Below are 19,498 nucleotides of genomic sequence, written 5' to 3'. Positions count from 1 at the left end.
TTTTTTTGATGGAGTCTTGCTCTGTCACCCAGCCTGGTGTGCAGTTGGCATGATCTTGGCTCACTGCAATCTCTGCCTCCCAGGTTTAAGTGATTCCCCTGCTTCAGCCTCCCATGTAGCTGGGACTACAGGCACACACCACCATGCCTGGCTAATTTTTTGTATTTACCATGTTGGCGAGGATGGTCTCGACTTCCTGACCTCATGATCCACCTGCCTCAGCCTCCCAAAGTGCTGGGATTACAGGCATGAGCCACTGTGCCCAGCCAGGAGACACATTTTTAAAATTTATTAACTTTTTAATTGACAAAAAATGGAATCCGTTTATTTTATACAGTAAGTTGTTTTGAAATATGTATACATTGAAGAATGGCTCAATCAAGCTAATTAACATATGCACTACTTCTCATATTTATAATTTTTTTGTGGTGAGAACACTCAAAATCTGTTCTCCGAGTACGTTTCAAGAATGTAATATGTTGTTATTATTCATAGCCACCATGTTGGAAAGCAGATCTAGATCTCTTGGATTTATTCTATCAAGGAAACAAATTTAAAGGAAAATACTCGTTAACGATGCGTGAATTTGTGTGCTACTTTATATCAACTTTTCTTTTTTTTTTTTTTTTTTTTTTTTTGAGATGGAGTTTCGCTCTTGTTACCCAGGCTGGAGTGCAATGGCGCGATCTCGGCTCACCGCAACCTCCGCCTCCTGGGTTCAGGCAATTCTCCTGCCTCAGCCTCCTGAGTAGCTGGGATTACAGGCACACGCCACCATGCCCAGCTAATTTTTTGTAGCTTTTAGTAGAGACGGGGTTTCACCATGTTGACCAGGATGGTCTCGATCTCTTGACCTTGTGATCCACCCGCCTCAGCCTCCCAAAGTGCTGGGATTACAGGCTTGAGCCACCGCGCCCGGCCTACTTTTTTTTTTTTAATTTTACTTTAAGTTCTAGGATACTTGTACAGAACATGCAGATTTGTTACATAGGTACACATGTGCCATGGTGGTTTGCTGCACCGATCGATCCATCATCTAGGTTTCAGGCCCCACATGCATTAGCTATTTGTCCTGATGCTCTCCCTCCCCTTGCCCCCGACCCCCCGACAAGCCCCAGCGTGTGTTGTTTCCTTCCCTGTGTCCATGTTATTTCATTGTTTGGCTCCCACTTAAGAGTGAGAACATGTGGTGTTTGGTTTTCTTTTCCTGTATTGGTTTGCTAAGGATGATGGCTTCTAGCTTCATCCATGTCCTTGCAAAGGACATGATCTTATTCCTTTTTATATCTGCATTGCTTTCCATGGTGTGTATTTGTACCACATTTTCTTTATCCAGTCTACCATTGAGGGGCATTTGGGTTCCATGCCTTTGCTATTATAAATAGTTATATTAGCTTTACTTTTAATATCCTGGGTTACATCTGCCTTATAGAAATTAAGAAGCTGTAAATGGCTTGTGTTTATCCTAGGATGTCAAGATTCCCTTGTTTCTTTCTCTGCCCTGAGAGTACTTCTCAGATAGGGAGGGCACAATTCCTGCCTTTCTCTGACAGTCAGAATAACCCTATTGTCAGTGAGGACCTGCCATGGTGGTACTAACCAATCCCTGCCAACCCCCATCACGGGAAGCTGGTTGGTTGGGTCTCTGTGGCTTTGCCCCAGCAAGTGCTCTGATATGAAGTACAGTAATTCATGATGCACATCTCTCCATGTTAACAGAGTTCTACATTCATTCATTCACGCATGAATTTATAAATATTTTATAATGCCTTTTACTTGCCAAGTATTGAGACAATATAAATTTCTGGAACAAGGAAGGAGTTGAGTGCTGGTCAGAAGGATGTAAGGGTAGTCATCATGTGGGATACAACCTGCTGGTGACAATTTGGCAACCTAGTTCTGAGAAAAAACAGGTATAATGAGACTTGTATTCCGGGAGCAAGGAGGAAGAAATGCCCAATCTTCCTGGGGGAGATAGGAAAGTACAGACATTGTTGTAGAATATTAAAGGTGGTCTGGGGTACTTAACATTCACATGCCGGAGGCTGGGGACCTGGGGTCCAAGGACATCATGCCTGAGTTATTTCCAAACTCACATTCCTGCCTTCTGGCACAGCACCTCCAACTCTTGAGCACACTTGTGTCCCAATGTGAGGAGTAAGGGTGTTTGTATAGCCTATTTTATGTATTTCAATTGCCTTTTGAAATATTTTTTTCTGAAGAAAGAAATACATATAAAATTCAGAAAAAATATATAAAAACATAAACAAGGAAAACAAAGATCAGCTACAATCCCACTGTCTAGAAAGAATCATTTTTTACTTTACTTTTCTTTTTTTTTTTTTTTTTAGGTAAAGACGGGGTTTCACCATGTTGGTCAGGCTGGTCTTGAACTCCCGACCTCAGGTGATCTACCCACCTTGGCCTCCAAAGTGCTTGGATTACAGGCGTGAGCCACCATGCCCGGCCAAGAATCATTTTTTATATATATTCTTCCAAATAATTTTGTATTTATATTGTAGATTTTTTTTAATTAAAAGGGTATTCAACCACATAGATTAGTAAGCTGCTCTTTCACTAACCTATGTGGTTGATGTAACGTGGTGTACATCGTCTCCATGTTAACAGAATTCTACACTACATTGTTGGTAATCCAAGCACTTTGGAAGCCAAGGTGGGTGGATCACCTGAAGTCAGGAGTTCAAGACCAGCCTGACCAACATGGTGAAACCTTGTCTTAAAAATAAATAAATAAATAAGATAATCAGTTTGCTTTTTACTTATTATGCATTTTCAATTTAAGATACACCAGAAGCTAACATTCTACTGAATTTTATAAGAGAAAATAAAGAAACAAATGTTCTGGATGATGAAATTGACAGTTATTTCAAAGAATCCATAAATTGTAAGTGACCCTTTAAGTATATTGCTTTTTTTTTTTAAGACTGAAATTGGTCCTGTAAAGATTTGTTTGACATGGTACAAGATACTACATTCATTTTCTGTAACTACTGTATTTCAGCTTTTCAAAAGGTAGTTTAAAATAGTAGGCATCTTTTCTTTTCTTTTCTTTTCTTTTCTTTTCTTTTCTTTTCTTTTCTTTTCTTTTCTTTTTTTTTGAGACAGAGTCTCCCTCTGTTGCCCAAGCTGGAGTGCAGTGGCACAATCTCGGCTCACTGCAACCTCTGCCTCCCAGGTTCAAGTGATTCTCCTGCCTCAGCCCTCCAAGTAGCTGGGGTTACAGGCACCCACCACCATGCCCAGCTAATTTTTGTATTTTTAGTAGAGATGGGGTTTTGCCATGTTGGCCAGGCTGGTTTTGAACTCCTGACCTCAGGTGATATGCTCACCTCAACCTCCCAAAGTGCTGGGATTACAGGTATGCACCACCATGCCTGGCTAATTTTTGTAGTTTTAGTAGTGACAGGGTTTCACCATGTTGGCTGGGCTGGTCTCAAACTCGTGACCTCAGGTGATCCACCTGCCTCAGCCTCCTAAAGTGCTGGAATTACAGGCATGAGCCACTGCACCTGCCTGTAATTTTTGTATTTTTAGTAGAGACAGGATTTTGCCATGTTGGCCAGGCTGGTCTTGACTCTTGACCTCAGCTGATCTGCCCGCCTTGACCTCCCAAAGTGCTGGGATTACGGATATGAGCCACAGCGCCTGGCCCAAAAATAGTTTTTTGTTTGTTTGGTTGGTTGGTTTTTGTTTTTGACATGGAGTCTTGCTCTGTCACCCAGGCTGGAGTACAGTGGCTCGATCTCGGCTCATTGCAGCCTCTGCCTCCCGGGTTCCAGTGATTCTCCTGCCTCAGCCTCCTGGATAGCTGGGATTACAGGTGCACACCACCACACCGGGCAAATTTTTCTATTTTTAGTAGAGACAGCGTTTACCATGTTGGCCAGTCTCGTCTCAAACCCCTCACCTCAGGTGATCCACCCAATTTGGCCTTCCAAAGTGCTGGGATTACAGGCATGAGCCACCGCACACAGCCCAAAAGTAGTTTTTAAGCATTCCTTTTTCTTTTATTTTACTGTGGGAACTTTGATAGTTTAATTCACCCAGATTTATAAAAATAAAAATTGTTTTATCTTTTTTTTTTTTTTTTTGAGATGGGGTCTCACTCTATTGCCCAGGCTGGAGTACAGTGATGCAATGGCATCTTACTGCAGCTTCAAACTCCTGGGCTCAAGTGATCCTCCCACCTCAGCCTCTGGAGTACTGGGGATGACAGGGGCACACCACTGTGCTGTACTAACTTTTTGTATTCCTGGTAGAAACTGAGTTTCGCCAGGTTGCTCAGGCTGGTCTCAAACTTCTGAGCCCAAGCGATTTGCTTGCCTCAGCCTCCCAAAGTCCTGGGATTACAGGTGTGAGCCACGGTGCCTGGCCTTTTTTATCTTTTAAAATGCTCATTACTCCCATGAAAACCTCAGATGTAGAAATTGATTACATATTTTAGAGTAAAACTATAATCATGTTTTCTTTAGAACTTTTATATTTTATTAAAAATTAAAATGCTCAGAATTTTAAAAGTAGGCTGAGTGCAGTAACTCAGGCCTATAATCCCAGCACTTTGGAAGGCTGAGGTGGGTGGATCATTTGAGCCCAGGAGTTCATAAGACCAGCCTGGACAACGTGGCTATACCCTATCTCTCCTAAAATTAGCTGGGCATCATGGGATATGCCTGTAGTTCCAGCTACTAGGGAGGCTAAGGCAGGAGAATCTCTTGAACCTGGGAGGCAGAGGTTGCAGTGAGCCGAGATCATGCTACTGCACTCCAGCCTGGGTGACAGAGCGAGACTCCATCTCAAAGAAAAAATAAAAGAAACAGGCCGGGTGCAGTGGCTGATGCCTGTAATCCCAGCACTTTGGGAGATGGGACGCTGAGGCGGGAGGATTGCCTGAGGTCAGGAGTTCGTGACCAGCCTGACCAACATAGTGAAACCCTATCTCAAAAAAAAAAAAGAAACAAAGTACGGAATGCTTGGCAGAACATGGTGGCTCATGCCTATAATCCCAGCACTTTGGGAGACTGAGTGGATGGATCACTTGAGGTCAGGAATTTGAGACTAGCCTGGCTAACATGGTGAAACCCTGTCTACTAAAAATACAAAAAATGAGCCAGGTGTGGTGGCAGGCACCTGTAGTCCCAGCTACTCTGGAGGCTGAGGCAGGAGAATTGCTTGAACCTGGTGGGTGGAGGTTGCAGTGAGCCAAAATTGTGCCATTGCACTCCAGCCTGGGCAACAGAATGAGACTGTCTAAAAAAAAAGAAACAATGCAGAATGCAACAAACAGTCCCAAATAAACAGTTATTTGGTTAATATATTGTAATCTATCTTTTTGTGCATATACAATAATAGAAGGATAAAGACAAAAATATTATAGATAAATAGATACATGTCACCATCTGTTTATTGAAGAAAATTAAATTTCATGTACTAGACATCAACAAAAGAAAAGAAACCAATCGAAGTGCTGAAGGAACCAGATAACTTCTGATAAAAGTTTTCTTACCCAAGTAATATTTGTTCTTGGAAGATTCTTCTAAGATAAAGAAAAATAAAAATGAATAATAGGTTATTGTTTTTAGTTTTGTAGTTTCTTTTTGTTATTGCTTCACATCCTCACCAATGTTTGTGTTATTAGTCTTTTAAATGTTAGGTGTTTAGTGTAATTCTACTCTTGTTTAATTTGCATTTTCCTGATGGATTAATGAGGCCAGTATGTGTATTGGCCATTTTGATAACTTTTTTTGTGATGTACTTTTAAAAGTCTCTTCCCCATTTAAAAAATTGAGTCCCTGTTTTTTCTAATTGATTTTTAAGAATTATTTATAGATAACTCTGGATGAGTCCTTTGTGTCATTGTAGACTGCTAGCATCTCCCAGTCTGTGGCTTGCCTTTTCACTTTTTTAATGGTGTCTTTTGATGACCAGAAATTCTTCATTTTAATGAAGACTAATTTCATTTCCCTTTTTTTGCTTATTTTTTGCTTTTACGTCCGTTTACATAATCCGTTTTTATATTGCCAACATAGTAATTTTTCTGTTACTTAAGCTACTGCATGCTCTCATTTAACTTAATAGCTTTCCATTTGGATATAATCCTTTACATTCTTAGAATATATACAGAACTTTAATACTTCTTTTTATTTTTAGTAAGTACAATAGTTGATGTCTATACAGTTGAACAATTAAAGGTAAAAGCTTTGAAGAATGAAGGAAAAGCTGATCCTTTCTACGGCATCCTTTATGCCTACATTTCTACACTGAACATTGATGATGTAACTGCAAAAGTGGTTCGAAATAGATGGTAAGGATCCACGTTATTTTAACATTCATTTTTGTAAGAAATAATTATTGTTAACAAATTTTAAGCTCTCTAAAAGTTAAAGCTGTTTGTTGACATAACAGGGGTTATGCATTTGAGATAAATCTATAATCAGATAAACCATACTGAAAAGTTTCCATAGAAAACTAGATTAAAATATTATAATTGCCTTTTAAAATAAAGTATCTGTATTTCTGCAATTCTAACAAAAAAGATATAATATTGTGAGAAACTTTTAACTAGGAAGACAAATTTGTCTAGTGATTTGGCAGAAAACTATTTTAGTTGCTATGCCCTATAGCAATGTAGTGACAGCATTTTAAAAAAATTATTTTCTGTTGGGCACCATGGCTCACACCTGTAATCCCAGCACTTTGGGAAGCTGAGATGGGCAGATTGCCTGAGCTCAGGATTTCGCAACCAGCCTGGGCAACGCGGTGAAACCCTGTCTCTACTGAAAATACAAAAAATTAGGGCTGGGCGCGGTGGCTCAAGCCTGTAATCCCAGCACTTTGGGAGGCCGAGGCGGGTGGATCACGAGGTCAAGAGATCGAGACCATCCTGGTCAACATGGTGAAACCCCGTCTCTACTAAAAATACAAAACATTAGCTGGGCATGGTGGCGTGTGCCTGTAATCCCAGCTACTCAGGAGGCTGAGGCAGGAGAATTGCCTGAACCCAGGAGGCGGTGGTTGCGGTGAGCCGAGATCGCACCATTGCACTCCAGCCTGGGTAACGACAGCAAAACTCCGTCTCAAAAAAAAAAAAAACAAAAAAAAAATACAAAAAATTAGCCAGGTGTGGTGGTGTGTGCCTGTAGTCCCAGCTGCTGGAGAGGCTGAGGCAGGAGAATTGCTTGAAACCGGAAAACGGAAGTTGCAGTGAGCCAGGATTGCGCCATTGCACCCCAGTCTGGGCAACAAGAGCTAAACTGTCTCAAAAAAGAAAAAAAAAGAAAGTAAACTCCAGTAGATTTAATACTCTTAACTAAAAGACGCTTGGCAAAAAATGCTTAATATTATTAGGAAAGTCTCCCTATGGATTTTTATAATTCAAATTTTAGTTCAGGTAATCCTAGATTCACATGGAGGTAAAAGAGAGATCCTGGCTGGGCGTGGTGGCTTATGCCTGCAATCTCAGCACTTTGGAAGGTCGAGGCAGGCGGATCACAAGGTCAAGAGATCGAGGCCAGCCTGGCCAATATGGTGACACCCCATCTCTACTAAACATACAACAATTAGCTGAGTGTGGTGGTGGGTGCCTGTAGTCCCAGCTGTTTGGGAGGCTGAGGCAGAAAAATCGCTTGAACCTGGGAGGCGGAGATTGCATTGAGCTGGGATCACACCATTGCACTCCAGCCTGGCGACAAAGCAAGACTCCATTCTAAAGAAAAAGAAAAAAAGAGAGATCCTTTGTGCCCTTTGTCTCATTTCCCCCAGCGATACCATTTTGCAAGTGATAGTACCATGCCACAGCTAGAATATTGACACCATTCAGTCCACTGGTCTTATTCAAATTCCTCCAGGTTCACATGCAGTCGTGTGTGTTCTAATTAGTTTTATCACACTTGTAGGTTTGTGTAGCTATAGCCACAGTCAAGATACTGACCTCTGAATTTTTTTTTTTTTTTTTTTTTTTTGAGACAGAGTTTCACTCTTATTACCCAGGCTGGAGTGCAATGGCGCGATCTCGGCTCACCGCAACCTCCGCCTCCCGGGTTCAGGCAATTCTCCTGCCTCAGCCTCCTTAGTAGCTGGGATTACAGGCACGCGCCACCATGCCCAGCTAATTTTTTGAATTTTTTTAGTAGAGACGGGGTTTCACCATGTTGACCAGGATGGTCTCGATCTCTTGACCTCGTGATCCACCCGCCTCGGCCTCCCAAAGTGCTGGGATTACAGGCTTGAGCCACCGCGTCCGGCCTGACCTCTGAATTTTTAAAACATTTTATGATGTGGTATTAAAGTTGAAAAAACTAATGTGTAACGTGCTTTATAGGGTCTTGTGTTCATTTTTTGAAAAATAGTTTTCAAAAATTAAAAAAAATTTTCCCTGTACATTTATTATTATCTGAGGAAAAGCATCTAAAATTCGCTAAACCAAGTGATCTGTGGCCAGACAAGAAACCACTATCTTTAGTTCATTTCGTCTATTTGAGAAACTTGAATTAGGCTCCCTATTCAAAATTGCTGAAGTCAGGCTTGCTCCAGAACTACTGAATAGCATAAACCACTGAAAGAGAGGAAAGTATATCACCAGCAGTGTTAGTAGCATCTGGGTGCCACCTGGTTAGCTTTGCAGGGCTTTCTGTATTTGTAGAGAAGACCCTGTACAGGACCATTCAGTGAGCAGCTGTTGAATTCGTGCTTTCCAGGCACAAGACACAGTTCCTGCCCTCAAAGTCCCAATCAGTGAGAAGAAAATAAGGAGCTGATGCAACAGCACGAGTCATTCCAGAGGCGTGCGCTCGGCTGCTGTTCCAGGAGGGAACAGTGCCGGCTGGGATGGAGGAAGGGAGGGCTCCAGCAGGGAAATAAGGCTGGGCTGGACCTTGAGGGCTTGGCGGAACTGGCAGAGGGAGGGAAGAAGGGAGGGCAGAGAGAGGACTGGTGTACGAAGTTTTAGATGAATCCTGAGAATCGCTGTGTAGAAAGTGTGTTTTACTGTTTTTTGTGACTGTGTTGTACTCTACACAGCACTGAACACTCAGTACGTTTTCCACACACTGACTTAGAATTTTTAGTGATAATTCTTTTTCTGCTAAAGATGAAATTTGTCACTTAGAGCCATCACATTTTATCATCATCTGTTTCTTTTCAGTTCCAGCTGTGGTTATATTGTAAATGAAGCATCTAACATGTGCACAACTTGCAACAAAAACTCCTTGGACTTTAAATCTGTCTTTGTCAGTTTTGAAATGCTGATCGATCTGACTGATCACACAGGTACCCTTCATTCCTGTAGTCTCACAGGAAATGTTGCTGAGGAGACTTTGGGCTGCACGGTAAATAGCAAAAAGGAAGAAATGTTTAGAGTATTTCCAAAGTGAATGCTTTTTCCCAAAAAATATAGGTTGTTTTGTCAAACATTTGATAGAAATTAATTCACTAATAAACCGGTCTGGGAAAAAAATCATCTTGCTTTAAGCACACATTGCTTTAATGAACAAATGTTACATATTTTATGTTAAAATCCTAGCTAATATTTACTGTTATGATAATGACTGAGGCCACTAGGCTAAATGGAGAAATAAACATGATGGTTTAGGGCTGGGCGCAGTGGCTCATGCCTATAAAACACCCAGCACTTTGGGAGGCCAAGGAGGGTGGATCACGTGAGGTCAGGAGTTTGAGACCAGCCTGGCCAATGTGGCGAAACCCTGTTTCTACTAAAAATACAAAAACTGGCCGGGCATGGTGATGCACACTTGTAATCCCAGCTACTCAGGAGGCTGGGGCACAAGAATCACTTGAACTAAGGATGTGGAAGTTGCAGCGAGCCAAGATCACGCCACTACACCCCATCCTGAGTGACAGAGTAAGACTCTGTCTCAAAAAACAACAGGCCGGGCGCAACAGTGCACACCTGTAATCCCAGCACTTTTGGAGGCCAAGGCAGGTGGATCACCTGAGGTCAGGAGTTTGAGACCAGCCTGGCCAAGGTGGTGAAACGCTGTCTCTACTAAAAATACAAAAATTAAGCCGGGCGCGGTGGCTCAAACCTGTAATCCCAGCGCTTGTGGGAGGCCGAGGCGGGTGGATCACGAGGTCAAGAGATCGAGACCATCCTGGTCAACATGGTGAAACCCCGTCTCTACCAAAAATACAAAACATTAGCTGGGCATGGTGGCGTGTGCCTGTAATCCCAGCTACTCAGGAGGTTGAGGCAGGAGAATTGTCTGAACCCAGGAGACGGAGGTTGCGGTGAGCCGAGATCGCGCCATTGCACTCCAGCCTGGGTAACAAGAGTGAAACTCTGTCTCAAAAAAAATAAATAAATAAAATAAAAAATAAAATACAAAAATTAGACAGGCATGGTGGTGGGCACCTATAATCCCAGCTACTTGGGAGGCTGAGGCAGAGAGATACGTGAACCCAGGAGGTGGAGGTAGCAGTGAGCCGAGATCACACCACTGCACTCCAGCGTGGGAGACAGAGACTCTGAAAAAACAACAACAAGAAACAAAACATGACATTTTATTTATTTATTTTTATTCATTTTTTTGAAATGAGGTTTCACCATGTTAGCCAGGCTGGTCTCGAACTCCTGACTTTAGGTGATCTGCCCACCTTGTCCTCCCAAAGTGCTGGGATTACAGGTGTGACCCACCGTGCCCAGCCCAAACATGACATTTTATATAATCAAGTAACAAGGGGTAAAACAATAAGTTGGAAATGTTGATGAGTCATAAGGTGGCTTTTCTGGGAGGATTTGGCTGTGTTTCACCTACCCAGTTACATAAAGTCAACCATAAGTTTTCTCCCTTACTTAGGGATTAGCATGTGCATTTGGTAATAGGCACTTGTTTTTTATTGTTAAAACTAGCTAATGAAATTTACCATTAGACTTTAGTACCAAATTCTGTTTCCACTTTATTGAGAGGAGTTTTCCTTGCTGAGCTACCTGAACGCCTTTTGAGATTCTGTTTATATAGCCTTTCCTGCCTTATCTTCTCTGTCAAAACAATATATTTGGCTGGGCATGAGGGGTCACACCTGTAATCCTAGCAATTTGGGAGGCTGAGACAGGAGGATCACTTGAGGCCAGGAGTTCAAGATCACCCTGGGCGACATAGTGAGACCCTGTCTCTACAAAAAATAAAACAAGACAATTAGCCAGGCAACAGTATGCATACCTGTAATCCCAGAAATTTGGGATTTTTATAGACCTTTCTTGGTCTATTTTTTTTTTCTTTTTGAAATGGAGTCTCATTCTGTTGCCAGGCTGCAGTGTAGTGGCATGATCCCTGCTCACTGCAACTTCCACCTCCTGGGTTCAAACGATTCTTCTGCCTCAGCTTCCCAAGTAGCTGGGACTACAGGCATGCACCACCATGCCCAGCTAAATTTTGTATTTTTTAGTAGAGACAGCATTTCACCATGTTGGCCAGGATGGTCTTGATCTTTCTTTTTTTTTTTGAGATGGAGTTTCGCTGTGTTACCCAGGCTGGAGTGCAATGGCACGATCTCGGCTCACCGCAGCCTCCGCCTCCTGGGTTCAGGCAATTCTCCTGCCTCAGCCTCCTGAGTAGCTGGGATTACAGGCATGCACCACCATGCCCAGCTAATTTTTGTATTTTTTTTAGTAGAGACGGGGTTTCACCATGTTGACCAGGATGGTCTCGATCTCTTGACCTCGTGATCCACCTGCCTCGGCCTCCCAAAGTGCTGGGATTATAGGCGTGAGCCACCGCGTCCGGCCTGGTCTTGATCTCTTGACCTTATGATCCGCCTGCCTCGGCCTCCCAAAGTGCTGGGATTACAGGTGTGAGTCACCGCACCTGGCCTCTTGGTCTATTTTCTTTGATGTCTTTGGGAACTCCTTTAAACAATATGAAAAAAAAAAAAAAAAACCCCTGGCTATTTCCTTTTTTTTTTTAGGGTAGCTGAGTCCTTATGCACATCTGGAACTGAGCATAAAGTAAAATGAGAAACAAGTGCCTCTTTGGCTAGAGTCACAGAAGGCAAAAAAAAAAAAAAAAAAAAAATGCCTCTTACCAAATACAAAAACAAACGATTGAGCTGTAATTACTGCAAATAAAATTTCATTGCTAATGAGAAAGTTTGTTTCACGTCATTGTCAAAATGAATAGTCTGTGTAAACTTCAGATATATTTGTCTCATCTTTTTTTTTAACCAGGTAAACGAGTTTCTTGCAATGACAGATGAACAGAAAACAGCATTAAAGTGGCAATTTCTCTTGGAAAGAAGCAAAATTTATTTAAAAGTTAGTGCATTTTATAGTGCCATACTATTCTATATATTCAAACCATAAGAAAAACTTAGATAAGTTCAGGAATTTATGATTTCTAAGCCCAGTTCCAGATGTGCATAAGGATTCAGTTACCCTAAAAACAAAGGAAATAGCCAGGGTTTTTTTTCATATTATATAAAGGAGTTGCCAAAGACATCTGAGAAAATAGACCAACAAAGAAAATATCCTTTAAGGTTAAATCCAAAGCAGGGCAAAGGACTTTAAAATCAGAGCTGCTGGGTGCAATAGTGCATGCCTGTAATCCCAGCTACTTGGCAGGCTGAGGTGGGAGGATCACCTCAACGCAGGAGTTTGAGGCCAGCGTGGGCAACATAGTGAGACCCCTTCTTGTCCCCCCCAACCCTAAAAGGTCAGACTGGGTTGTCCCCACTCCCACTCACCCTGTGGTGCTGCCCTTCACTTAATGAGGCAGTGTAAGATGCACAGGTAAGTGCTTGTGTTGTGGTGGGGAGACAGATTTGGTCTGAATCCTAATCCCACCACACCTCAACCTGTGAGACCCTGCAAAGGATAATTAACTTTGCTAACCTGCAAAATTCCATGATCCTCCAACTCTGAAAGGCCACAGCTGCCTCCCAAGGCACTAACAATACTTCAGTGTGGAAGATCGTAGAGTCTTAGTGTTCAAGGTGTCAGAGGGGGAGAAGTGCAGTGAGACAGACTCCCCTGTTGCAGATGAGAAAAGTGGAACCAAGAAGTGTTGCCACTTGCTCTGGGTCACAGGTGAGACTGGACTCAGCCAGCCTTATTGTTTGACTTCATGCTTCTCAACTCTTTTCTCTTGTAGTCTCCCATAAGTCAGTGTGCTCCTGTTTGTGTGGGTTATATCTACTGATATTTGCTGTATTGGAACTTAATACTGAAAAATTTTTTAAATATTCTAGAGCACACATTCCAATTGTGTCAGACTAATGGTATGATGGAGCCTCTAGAAAACATCGTGTGCTGATGAGAGAATTAGTATTATGATGAAATTAGTTTTCATTTCATGGACACCCTACAGGAGCATTTGTGAATGCTGCCTGTCCTCCACCTCAGCCTTATAAGCAGCTTTTCCCATTTTCCATGGCCACCAGCTCATAGGAATAATTTCCGGACATGGAGTCTTCAGTGGCCTTACCAATATTTCTAGGACCTCGGCTTGAGGCCTCTTCATTACCAGCCAAAGGAATAAAAGTTGCAGTAAGATGCTGCATCACTTCAACGGTTAGCATGGAGCCTTAGAGACTGTCACAAGTCAGAGCAAGCTCAAGTCCTTGACCAACTCTGTATGCTTTCCCTCTAGATAGGAGGCACCACTTGTTAATGAATCTGATCAATTTAAGCTCATGGGAACTTTAAGAGTTTTGATTTTAAATTTGATTCAATACAACAATGAATGACCCTCAAGTCAAAGGATACTGGACTTTCCCAGAGAATGTGTTTAATAGATGTTCCCGGTGGCTTTCACAAATACTAACAATTACAGACAAGCTGCTTGGTGTGTTAGGTAACACAGTATTTTACAAATAAAGAGACGTAAAACCCAAAACCAAAATCCAGAAACCCTGACTCATATAAAAATACTATAACACATGTTGAAGATTTAACTCATTAATTAATGAAGGAATCAGTAACATGTAGGGGGAGAAAAGATTCAAAGGGGAATTGGAAGGATAGATACATAGGCAGGCAATGCAAAATGCTGAATGGGTTTGCTTGTAGATGCACCACTGGACTCTTCTACAGGGCAGAGCCAATGCATCTTCACTCAGACAAGCTTCATGGGGATTCCACGAGCAGGATCATGCCAGCCACTATCAGCTTTCTACAACCTAGTTCTAAAACAGCTCAGTCTGTGCAATGGGAGGTGCAGCCCTGTAGAATCAGACAGCTCTGAAGGTGTTCCAGCCAAATGCCACCACCACAACATTCCATTGAAAGGGTATCCACTTAGTGCCCATTTAAAGTCTTTCACAATTTTCCATCACATTGGTACGTTTTTCCTCAGTCTTGAAATTAAAGTGGTTGATATGTCCTTCCACTCTATATTAAATAAAATATTGGTTAAAGTGCTGTATAAATTGTAAAAAACGAGACTATTAGTAAGTTATATTATCATATTCCTGTAATCTCACAGATTGAGTCCCTGCTACAGTTTGAAGTCTATCACAGTTGGTAGTTTGAATACACATTAAGCCCTTTTTCCTATGTTTGACTTTATTTATTTATTTTTTGAGACAGAGTCGCTCTACTTGCTCTGTCACCCAGGCTGGAGTGTGTGATGTGATCCCAGCTCACTGCAGTCTCAACTTCCCCAGGCTCAAAGAATCCTCCTGCCTCAGCCCTTGAGTAGCTGGGACCACAGTTGTGCACCACCACGCCTGTCTAATTTTTATATTTTTAGTAGAGACAGGGTTTCACTTTGTTGGCCAGGCCGGTCTTGAACTTCTGGCCTCAAGTGATCCGCCTGCCTTGGCCTCCCGAAGTGCTGGGATTATAGGCGTGAGCCACCACGCCCAGCCCTGCATTAGATTTTTAATCCCAATTTTCCTATATGAGAGAAATAGCATGAAAAGTGACATAAATTTTTACCAAATCAGTCGGAAGCCAGACCTGTAAATTATCAACCATACTGTGAGACCAGGACTCTTCCCGTCATCTTAAAACTTCAATGGAAGTTTATATTAGTATCTCTAAACAAAACTTTCATTGCAATTCTCTGTTTGTGATCATTGATTTTCACCTTTATATACAAGGGGATTTTTAAAACTTTTGTCTCTTTCTGTTTCTCCCTGCAGTTTGTTGTATCGCACAGAGCAAGGAGTGGATTGAAAATTAATGTACTATCATGCAAGCTTGCAGATCCCACTGAGGCGAGCAGAAACTTGTCTGGATAAAAACATGTTTAAAATAGTCTATCATTTTAAACTCTGGAAAAGTATAGGAGTTTTACCTCCCTTTAAAATAGAATAATAATTTGAAAATTATGGGGAAAATTATGTTTTGTTTACATGTGACTAACCCGTTTCTAGAAACTGTTATGGTGGAGCTGGTCTGGGGCGAGTCTGAAGGCCTCTCTCATCTGACCCCCTTTCCTAGAAGGCCTCCTACTGGCTTTGCCTTGTCTCCTCCCAAGTTGCAAAATGTTTACATGAATTAATAAACATTTAGTCTTCTACAGTTTTGAATTATTTATTTTCTTAAGCCAGTTTATTCTTTGTCTTGGTTCCCTGGAAAAAGAGTAGGACCTCTAAAGATGAACTTCTGAGAGCTGGGTAGTGGCTGACAGAGTGAGGGCAAAGGGGCTCTCGGCGCCAGGTGGGAAAAGCCAAAGTTATGGGCAATTCTGTGCAACTGCTTTGAGCACCTGGAGCTTTTCTAGCCCCTGGTCTTCTCTGGTGACACACTGGATTGCCCAGTGCTTGTGGAGGCTTGCTGGCTCAGGGCTGACATGACTGAGTCTGAATCAACTGGGAGGAGACCAGCTTCAGAAGTTTCATGAGCGTGCCCAAGTCTCAGAACTCTGAGGGGGACCTACTCAGGACGTGAGGACGACAGCTGCCATTTTATCTCCCATTTTCTTTGCAGCAGCCACAAAGTAGACTGCTCAGCTCCACGCCAGTGACAGTCACTTGCTTCAGGGCACTGACTCCAGATTGTGAAGACCCACTGCTAAGGTCAGTGTAGACCCACAGCCTGGGAGGTTTGGCCTGGTACTTTAGAAGGCTACGCATCATCCACCACAGGATTGAGGAAGAGGAAAAAGTGAGTATATGAAGCTGTTTCCTAAGGCTGGTGTTGGGACATAGACTATCTTGTCAGTAATACTTTATCTGGCTTATTTACCACGTGCAGCCACAGAGGAAGGATGCAGGTTCACCCCCTAAGTATCCAAATTGTGGTAACAAACAAGGTAATGAACAACTTGACCTAGTTGTGCAGAACAGGCCTTCCATCCTCCCTTGGGGAGAAGTTGGGGGTTGTGAAGCAAGGTGAATGGGGAGGGTGGACAGAGAAGGAAGGACGAAGAGCCGTGGAGGGCCAGGCAGGAGAGGAGAGAAGTAAGGATGCCAAGGCTGGCACTGGCTTGGCTCCCACTGTTGGTTCAGCAACAGTGCCTATGGTGCCACCTCCATTGAGCCCTGTGTCTAGGAGCTTAGGAGATGCCACCTAATTTTAGGTTAATTGTTCAAAAATTTGTAGAGACAGGGATCTTGCCATTTTGCCCAGGATGGTCTTCAGTTCCTGGGCTCAAGTGATCCACCTGCCTTAGGCTCCCAAATTGTTGGGATTACAGGCATGAGCCACTGTACTCAGCCTAAGTTCAGCAATTTTATTGGCCCTCATATTTACTAATATTTTTGTTGTATGAATTCTGCTTTTTTGTTTTCTGAGACGAGGTCTCACTATATTGTCCAGTACGGTCTCAAACACCTGGGCTCAAGTGATCCTCCCGTCTTAGCCTCCCAAAGAGCTGGGATTACAGGTGCACATGACTGAGCACAGCTATTCTGCTTTTATAACTTGAATATTTTTCCTACTATGTAATTACACTTATATTTTTAAGAAAAAGTAAAATAATTAAATGAAGGTTTTAGCATATTTGAATTAAATGTGTTGAAAGGTAATATAAAACTATCTTGAAACCAAAGATACTGTACCAACAGTTACACCAAAGATGTGCCAAGTAGTCTTGTTAAAAAAAAAATGAATATAAACATATATATGTCAGCTTTCCTATGAAAGAAAAGCAAATTAAAATGACTATAGCCATGATACCCAGCATTGGCTAGAGTGTCCGAGTGAAGGTGTTCCTAAACACTCTTGTCAAATGCAACATGGTATTTTTTTCCTCTGCAATTTGGCAAAAACTGTCAAAATTTCAAAGTGCAAACCATTTCATTGGTTTCACTTCTAAGACTTCCCTAAGGAAACAAACAAGTGCCAGTCATGTAGAGCAGTGGCCCCAACCTTTGCGGCACCTAGGACTGGTTTTGTGGAAAGCAGTATTTCCACAGATTGAGGAGAGGGGGGCGATGGTTTCAGGATGGAAATGTTCCACCTCAGATCCAGGCATGAGATTCTCATAAGGAATGCGCAACGTAGGTCCCTCACCTGCATAATTTACAATAGGGTTCACGCTTCTATGAGAATCTAATGCCATCACTGATCTTACAGGAGGCAGAGCTCAGGCAGTAATACTCGCTTGCCTTCTGCTTTGCGGCCCGGTTCCTAACAGGCCACAGGCTGGTGGTGGTCGGTGACCTGGAGGTTGGGGACCTTTGATGTAGAGTATATGGAAGATGCTCCTTGCATCATTTCCTTTTTTCTTTATTTTTTTTTGAAATGGAGTCTCATTCTGTTACCCAGGCTGGACTGAAATGGTGTGATCTCGGCTCACTGTAACCTCTGCCTCCTGGGTTCAAGCAATTCTGCCTCAGCCTCCTGACTAGCTGGGACTACAGGCGCCCACCACTATGCCTGGCTAACTTTTGTATTTTTAGTAGAGATGGGGTTTCACCATATTGGCCAGGCTGGTCTCAAACTTCTGACCTTGTGATCCACACACCTTGGCCTCCCAGAGTGCTGGGATTACAGGTGTGAGTCACCGCGCCTGGCCACATTGTTTCTAATAGCAGAGCATCTGAAACCTGTGCAACCTATAAGGGATGCCCCACCTAGAACTCTTCACTTGCTGAAGTCCCTCAGCTTCTATGAGGGTCAGAAAATTACCTGACGCGGCTATGGAAGAGGCAGGGAAAGCATATTCCGGTGCCAACACACTCCTTGCTCCAGAGCTTCCCTTTGGGTTCACCGGCTGACCAAAGCTGGTGTCCAGCTCGGAGACCACTTTCTTCCTTGGAGTTTGCTCACTGCCCTTTCTGCTTCACTGCGCTTCTCCTGAGAGCTCTCCCTCAGCAAATCATGGGAGCAAGAATGTGCTTCTGGGGTACATGATCCAAGATACACCATTAAAAAGGGTTATGTATACCTATATTCACTGACCTGAAAATATGTTCATAATATATTAAGCAGGTGTGTAATACTCATTTTTCATAAAAGCCCAATAAACGTTTTAAAAACACAACAGAACAGATGTCAAGCCATATAGTCTGTGCAGACTAATATATTGTGGAATTATTATTTTTTTTTTAGATGGAATTTCACTCTTGTTGCCCAGGCTGGAGTGCAGTGGTGGAATCTTGGCTTACTGCAACCTCTGCCTCCCGGGTTCAAGTGATTCTCCTGCCTCAGCCTCCCGAGTAGCTAGGATTTACAGGCATGTGCCACCATGCCCTGCTAATCTTTTTTTTTTTTTTAGTAGAGATGGGGTTTCTCCTTGTTGGTCAAACTCCCAACCTCAGATGATCCACCCGCCTCAGCCTCCCAAAGTGCTGGGATTACAGGCATGAACCATCACGCCTGGCTGGAATTTTCTTAAGTGTGATAAGGGTCTCTTTTTTTTCTGACAGAGTCTCGCTCTGTCACCCAGGCTGGAATGCAGTGGCATGATTTTGGCTCACTGGAACCTCTGCCTCCCGGGTTCGAGCAGTTCTCTGCCTTAGCCTCCGGAGTAGCTGGGACTACAGGCGCCCACCATCACGCCCGGCTAATTTTTATATTTTTAGTAGATACTGGGTTTCACCATCTTGGCCAGGCTGGTCTTGAGCTCCTGACCTCATGATTCATCCGCCTCGGCCTCCCAAAGTGCTGGGATTACAGGCGTGAGCCACCGCACCTGGCCAGTCTCATATCTATGTAGGCGAATATCCTGATTCTTAGGAGATCTGTGCTGAAAGGGCAGTGTTTCTGCAGTTACCATCCCAACACACTTCCAAAATAAGGCTGTGTGTGTGTGTGTGTGTGTGTGTGTGTGTGTGTGTGTAGAGAGAGAGAGAAAGAGGTGCATGTGTATATATACACACATGTGGGGGGAGGGAGAGACACAGGACCAGAGGACATAGTTAATAATTGTTGAACCTATTAAAGGGTATATGGAGTTCACTGTATTAGTCTTTCAGCTTTTTCACAGGTTTAAATGTATTCAAAATAAGAAGTGGAAAAATGTATCTTTTGAATGCTGGGATTATGATTTTAGCAACATCAAGAATTGTTGGACTTGGTGTCTCTGTTTTTGATTCTTGTATCTAAGGGTTTTGTGTGCCTGCACCTGCAATGCTG

General features: G+C 42.8%; 1 protein-coding gene across 1 annotated transcript in view; it reads left to right on the top strand.

The window, feature by feature from the left end:
- The window catches only part of MEIOB (meiosis specific with OB-fold), a 31,677-nt gene extending 16,168 nt beyond the window's left edge, over positions 1-15,509 (top strand). Inside the window, exons 7-11 of the mRNA XM_032268130.1 lie at positions 2,804-2,905; positions 6,169-6,322; positions 9,161-9,344; positions 12,200-12,286; positions 15,115-15,509. Coding sequence (XP_032124021.1) covers positions 2,804-2,905; positions 6,169-6,322; positions 9,161-9,344; positions 12,200-12,286; positions 15,115-15,213 — 626 coding nt within the window. The 3' untranslated portion in view covers positions 15,214-15,509. The remainder of the gene's footprint in view (positions 1-2,803; positions 2,906-6,168; positions 6,323-9,160; positions 9,345-12,199; positions 12,287-15,114) is intronic.
- Positions 15,510-19,498: the final 3,989 nt, after the last annotated feature.

This window comes from Sapajus apella, unplaced genomic scaffold (assembly GCF_009761245.1).
Source record: "Sapajus apella isolate SASKATOON/1434 unplaced genomic scaffold, GSC_monkey_1.0 scaffold175, whole genome shotgun sequence".
Lineage (NCBI taxonomy): Eukaryota > Metazoa > Chordata > Mammalia > Primates > Cebidae > Sapajus > Sapajus apella.
This window is presented reverse-complemented; position numbering and strand designations above follow the sequence as displayed.